General features: G+C 49.4%; 1 protein-coding gene across 1 annotated transcript; it reads right to left on the bottom strand.

Moving 5' to 3' along the window:
* Positions 1 to 660: 660 nt before the first annotated feature.
* Positions 661 to 1,474, bottom strand: LOC133231447 (probable ornithine decarboxylase). Its single transcript, XM_061389822.1, has one exon. It carries the CDS (start codon positions 1,083 to 1,085, stop codon positions 774 to 776), a length of 312 nt encoding a protein of 103 aa, XP_061245806.1. The 5' UTR covers positions 1,086 to 1,474; the 3' UTR covers positions 661 to 773.
* Between the last annotated feature and the right edge of the window lie 4,777 nt (positions 1,475 to 6,251).

Here is a 6,251-nt window from a genome sequence, read left to right on the forward strand (position 1 = left end):
GCGGGGCTGAGGCAGTAATGTAAGCGATGGGAATTGGCTGTAAATACAGTTAAAGTTTCTCTCACTCGCCCCCCTCTCACCTCCTGTTCTGCAGCCAGAATCCTAACAGGCCACGGACTGGTACTGGTCCATGGCCCGGGGTTGGGGACCCCTGGGGTTGGGGGCCCCTGGGGTTGGGGGCCCCTGCCCTAACCTCTGTTTCCTCCACGCTACTCCTCCCCACCAATCCCTGCCCCCAGACATCCCTCACGAGCGCCCCAAGGTGACACAGCCCCTCCATTCTGACCATGTCTGGCCTACGGTGTGGTCTCCAGCAGGCTCCTGTGGAAGAAATGCGCCGGTAAAGGGGTGTTCCGGAGCCCCCTCCACTACCTCAGGAGGCAAACCCCAGGTTGGACCCAGAGGAGATCCTGGGTCAGGAGCTGTGAGGGAACCTGAAGTTGATGGGGAAGGGATATCTGAGGAAGGAACTGGGAGGCAGCTGCAAATGGTCAGAGAAGAGTGGGGCCTGATAGCGGGGGTGGGGGTGGGGGACCTTGGCCATGGAGCTGAGGGTCAGCTGGGGCCACAGGGCTGCCTGATTCCGCCCACAATGGCACATGTCCGGGCTCTCAGAGCTGCCCAGGTGGGCTACCTTGGACTTCCCTGAGGAGAGGTTGTAACAGGGTCAACCCCATAGGCAGAGGCCAGTGTCAAAGGTCAGCCAGACATCTTGGGCTTTGCTGGGGCCAGTCAGGGGACTAGGGTATTTCCAGGGCCTGGGATCCCAGGGCTCAGCCACCAACTCCCCTTAACAAGTTCAGATCTTGGTGAGACCCGCTCATTGCCCACCCCCTTTCCTCCTCCCCCAGACACCTGAGCTCAGGCCCCACGGCATAGCAGATGGAGGTGGGAGAGGAGCCATTGAAGGTGGAGCTCAGGACAGACGTGTAGGCGCCCATGAACGGGAAGACCAGCCAGTCGCCCACATCCAGCTCTGGCAGCTGCACCTCCTTCAAGAAGAGCTTGTCAAAGGCATCACACGTGGGGCCAAAGAGGGTGCAGGGGAAGAGGGACAGCTTGGGGCTGAGCTCCTGCAGGGACATGGGGATAGAGAATCAGAGAAGACCCCACACACACACCCCTACCCACTTCTCATCAAGCAGGGCATGCCCCAGGGCACCAGCAGAAAGGACTCTCTTATCCACCCACACTGACCAATTCCTGAATGATCCCTGTGTGCCAGGCATTGCTCTTAACCCGGCCTCATGGAGCTTATGTTCTAGAGACTGACTCCAGCCTTGCCAATTCACAAGTGCAGACACAGATGGGACCTCAGCTTTCCCATCTATAAAGTGGGAAGATTTTATTTAATAATCGCTCAAAATACTGGGCCTCAAACCTAGCTTCATTGAAAGTGCTTGAGGAGTTTTCACAAAGGATCATGCCAGGGTCCCAACCCATGAGAAATTCCGATATCAGTGGTCTGGGGCCTGGTCCGGGCAGAGAAGTATTAAAACTTCCCAGGTGATTCTAATGTGAAGCAAAGTTTGAGAATCTCTACTTCCTAAGTCTCCTGCATCTCCAAGATTCAAGGACTCTAGAACAAAAGACAGAAAGACAGACAGCCAAAGGGAAGCATATACCCCTCCACAGACCCATGGACCTAGACACCCATCTTCCCGCATAGGTGTGAATCGCCAGGCCCACACAGAAGTGCACATGCCAATATGCGCAGATACACTTGCACATCCTGGCACATGCAGAAGGTGTGACAATCCACTAAGGCACCAATAATCTGAGATCCTTCGCCTCTCCCACTGGTAGCAGGGAATCCTGCCCGAGGGGGGCTGGCCCAGGTGGTCTTAAGGTCTAGGAGGTGCCAGAGCCATGAAACCTTCTCCTTACCTTCACCACAATGGGCATCCTGGGTTCAGACTCCCTGGGAAAGATGCGGAATGTGCCATAGTGGCCATCATTGAGATAGTACAGCAGCTTCCGGCGGCCTCCTGAGGGCGGGCAGAGGGCAGCACTGAGCTGTGCCCAACCAGGGCTGACCCTCAACACCCGAGCCCAGCACCTGTGGGGGAGCCCTGACCCTCTGCCCAGCACTGGATAACCCCCGTTCCCTGCTCCAGGAGTCTTCTCTGAGCCCATGGACAGTTGGGGCCTGCCCTCTGCACTCCCATTACCCCTCCGCCTCCACCCCACACCTTTCAGTGTTCCTCCCTTCTCCTCTTCATCTTCCTCTTCCAAATAAGAATAATCTAACTAGACTTCCTTAGTGGTCCAATGGTTAAGAATCCACCTGCCGATTCAGGGAATACAGGTTCGATCCCTGGTCTGGGAAGAACCCACTTGCCATGGAGCAACTAGGCCTGTGCGCCATGACTACTGAGCCTGCGCTAGGGCCTGCGAGCTGCAGCAGCAGAAGCCCTTGCCTACAGCCCGTGCTCCGGAGCTAGAGAGGTCCCCGCAATGAGAAGCCGGTGCACCACAACTAGAGAACAGCCCCCACGTGCCAAAACTAGAGGAAGCCTGCACACAGCAACGAAGACCCAGCACAGCCAGTAAATAAACAAAAGAATAATCTAACTAACACACCATAAGACTCAGGCGTTGTTCTAAGTTCCCTACATGTATTCAACTATTTAATCCTCCTAACTACACTCTGAGTGGGTTCAGTGAGCCCTACTTTACGGTTGAGAAAACAGTCTTGTCAGCAGTCATGTAGGAGACTGTGGCAGGGCTGGGATTCGCCCCCAGCTCGCAGGTCTCATGTTCTCTGCCCTCCCCTTAGACCAGGTGCCCTGAGCACCTGCTGCATGAGTCAAACTGGGAGCAAACGGTCTTTTCGTGACTTGATTCCATCATGGTTGGTCCTTAGTGATGTGCTAATTTATCAGTTTCCTTCCTCAAAGGGGTGCCTGTCTAAACTACATTTTCTTATTTTCTATATTCTTTTTTTCCCCCTATATTCTTGAGGCTCCAGCATCTGGGGCCTTGCTGACCCTAGCGAGACTGCTCCTCCCCAGGCTGGTTAATTTCTAGAGACAGCAAGTGACTGCCTTGCAAGTATGCCTTGCCCGTGCCAGCCAACCAATCCAGTGTTCATACTGCAAACCACCTCTGGATGGAACTCACAGAACCTGAAGCACTACCTCTGGCCTAATCCTCCTAGGGCAGTCCTTACCCCCCACAACCCACTGAAATTACTCAAACTAGCCAATCCCAAACCTGCCAGTCCAACTCACCCTGCTTCACCCATTCTGTTCTTCGAAAACCACAACAGAGGCTCTGACCAGTCTTTCCCCGTGTCCTTCTGCTTCCTGACCCATCCTGTCCTTCCCCTTGTGGCCCTGAGTGGCCTGCCTCACCTCTGGGTTCTCCAGAGGAAGCTTTACAGCAGTTATTTCCAGGTCTTACACAAACTGATTAAAACACATTCCAGGTATTATCACCCTGCTCATTTAACTTATATGCAGAGTACATCATGTGAAATGCTGGGCTAAGTGAAGGTCAAGCTGGAATCAACATTACTAGGAGAAATATCAACAACCTCAGATATATAGATGATACCACTCTAATGGCAGAAAGTGAAGAGGAACTAAAGAGCCTCTTGATGAGGGTGAGAGAGGAAAGTGAAAAAGCTGTCTTGGAACTCAACATTCTAGGGAGGGAGGTGATAGGCAGGTTCAAGAGGGAGGGGACATATACTTCACTACTGGCTTCCTTGGTAGCTCAATCAGTAAAGAATCTGCCTATAGTGCAAGAGACCAGGGTTCAATCCCTGGGTTGGGAAGATCCCCTGGAGAAGGAAATGGCAACCCACTCTAGTATCCTTGCTTGAAAAATCCCATGGACAGAGAAGCCTGGTGGGCTACAGTCCATGGGGTTGTAAAGAGTCAGTCGGGCACAACTGAGCGACTAACACAACGTGGCTGATCCGTGTTGATGTTTGGCAGAAACAAATACAATTCTATAAAGCAGTTATCCTTCAATTTAAAAAATAAAGCTCAACATTCAAAAAATAAAGATGGTCCCATCTCTTCATGGCAAATAGATGGGGGAAAGTGGAAACAGTGACAGATTTTCTTTTCTCAGGGCTACAAAATCACTGCGGATGGTGACTGCAGCCATGAAATTAAAAGACGCTTGCTCCTTGGAAGAAAAGCTATGACAAACCTAGGTAGCGTATTAAAAAGAAGAGACATCACTTTGCCAACCAAGATCCATATAGTCAAAGCTGTGGTTTTTCCAGTAGTCATGTGCAGATGTGAGAGTGGGACCATAAAGAAGGCTGACCACCAACGAATTGATGCTTTCCAACTGTGGTGCTGGAGAAGACTCTTGAGAGTCTCTTGGACAGCAAGGAGATCAAACCAGTCAATCCTAAAGGCAATCAACCCTGAATATTCATGAGAAGGACTGAAGCTGAAGCTGCAATACTTTGGCCACCTGATGGGAAGAGCCAACTCCTTGGAAAAGACCCTGATGCTGGGAAAAACTGAGGGCAGGACGAGAAAAGGCAGCGACAGAGAATCAGATAGGTGAATAGCATCATCGACTCAGTGAACATAAGTTTGAGCAAGCTCTGGGAGATAGTGAAGGACAGGAAAGCCTGGTGTGCTGCGATCCATGGGATTGCAAAATCAGACACACCTTAGCAACTAAACAACAACAAAGTACATTTAAAAACATTGCCCTACTCTGACAAGCATGGGGTACAGCATCTAAGCACTCTGCCTCTGTTGATGTTGCCAGTGGAAGCGTGTGATGCTTTCTCTCCAGCACCGTCATACTTCTGATGCATATTGAACTAGTGCTCATCTATGACCCCCAGATCCTTCGGACAGGACCTACTACCAAGGCAGTGTCTTCACAACCACTCTTCATCTGTTCTTAGAATATTGCTTTCTGGAATCTAAACTCAAGATTTTGTGCTGATTTCTGTTAGCATTTGAAGCATTTCATAATATATGGGCATTTAGATGCCCAGATCCTTCTGAATACTGATTTTCTGCCTTCCCCGCTGACCCCGATATACTTCCTACCATCCTCCCTCCTCTTTCTTAGTTGCCATCACTGAAGCCATAGCCCCAGTTGTCCCTAAACTACTTAGTCGTGAGAGGTAGTCAAGACACCCCTAAGGTCAAGAGCTCAGGTCTGCTTGGCATGTGGTATTTGAGATAGGCAGACCAGGTCCAGTGTATCACTGACCAGCTGTGATGCCTCAGACAAGTCCCTACCTCTCTCTGAGCCTCACTATCTCTGCCTGTAAAATGGGAATGACCCCAAATTACTTCATAGAGTTGTTGAGCAGAAATGAGAGAAAATACATATTTCACACATGATACATATTTAACAATTGGCAACTCTTGTTTTTATGGAAATAAAAATGAGTCCCTAGGGACTTCCCTGGTGGTCCAAAGATTAATACTGTGCTGCTTCCACTGAAGGGGGCATGGGTTCAACCCCTGGTCAGAGAACTGAAATACCACATGCCCCGTGGGGTGGCCAAAAAAAAAATACACATACAAAAATTACCCCTTACCATAATAAAGATACAAATTTTAAAAATAAGCCCTTAATACTTAGAGTTTTGTTAAATGATGACTTGAAATCATAGGCTTCCTATCACAATATCCTTTAATCAGACGTTTTGTGAATAAATGCAATCAGCTGACACAAGTGCCTTGGGATTACAAACCTGTGGGCCAATCATGTGTCCAAAGGAGAAGGGAGGAGATTAAAGCAGCTTATAAATATTTATATGTCAGTTATCATAAAGCAGCAAAGAATAAGAGCACTAAGCCAGTGGGGAAAATCTATTCATGTTCTCCATCTTATCATGCAATGGAGTTTCTGGCTAGCTCGCTTTGTGTGAAAACCAAATGCTGCAAAAATAACACTGTAAAAGAGCTGCTGCAGTGGTTAGGTTTACCATTACCCTACAGATGTCACCCTTTAACCTTCAGGCCATGACGACAAGGGTGCCTTCTTATATGTGTTGTAAGAATTTGCATTTACTCACTGTATTTTTGGCACCGGAATCTGCCCCTGTTAGATAATGCTTGCTGGATGAATTTAAAGTGCACAGCAGCACGATTTTGTCCATGAACCTCATGGGCTATAAACGCCATATAAATCCATTGGCTACTTAGGAAAAATGAAGACTCTTCATCTTGCTTCTCACCTCCCAGGCTGAGAACAATAAAATAGTGATACTAACAGGTTCATTCTCATACCCAATTCAAAGCTTGTTTCCTGCT

The sequence above is a fragment of the Bos javanicus genome, chromosome 2, assembly GCF_032452875.1.
Source record: "Bos javanicus breed banteng chromosome 2, ARS-OSU_banteng_1.0, whole genome shotgun sequence".
Taxonomy (NCBI): Eukaryota; Metazoa; Chordata; class Mammalia; order Artiodactyla; family Bovidae; genus Bos; species Bos javanicus.

Excerpts from the sequence above, each read along its gene's own strand:
- LOC133231447 (XM_061389822.1), bottom strand. The coding sequence starts at position 1,085 with ATGTCCCTGCAGGAGCTCAGCCCCAAGCTGTCCCTCTTCCCCTGCACC.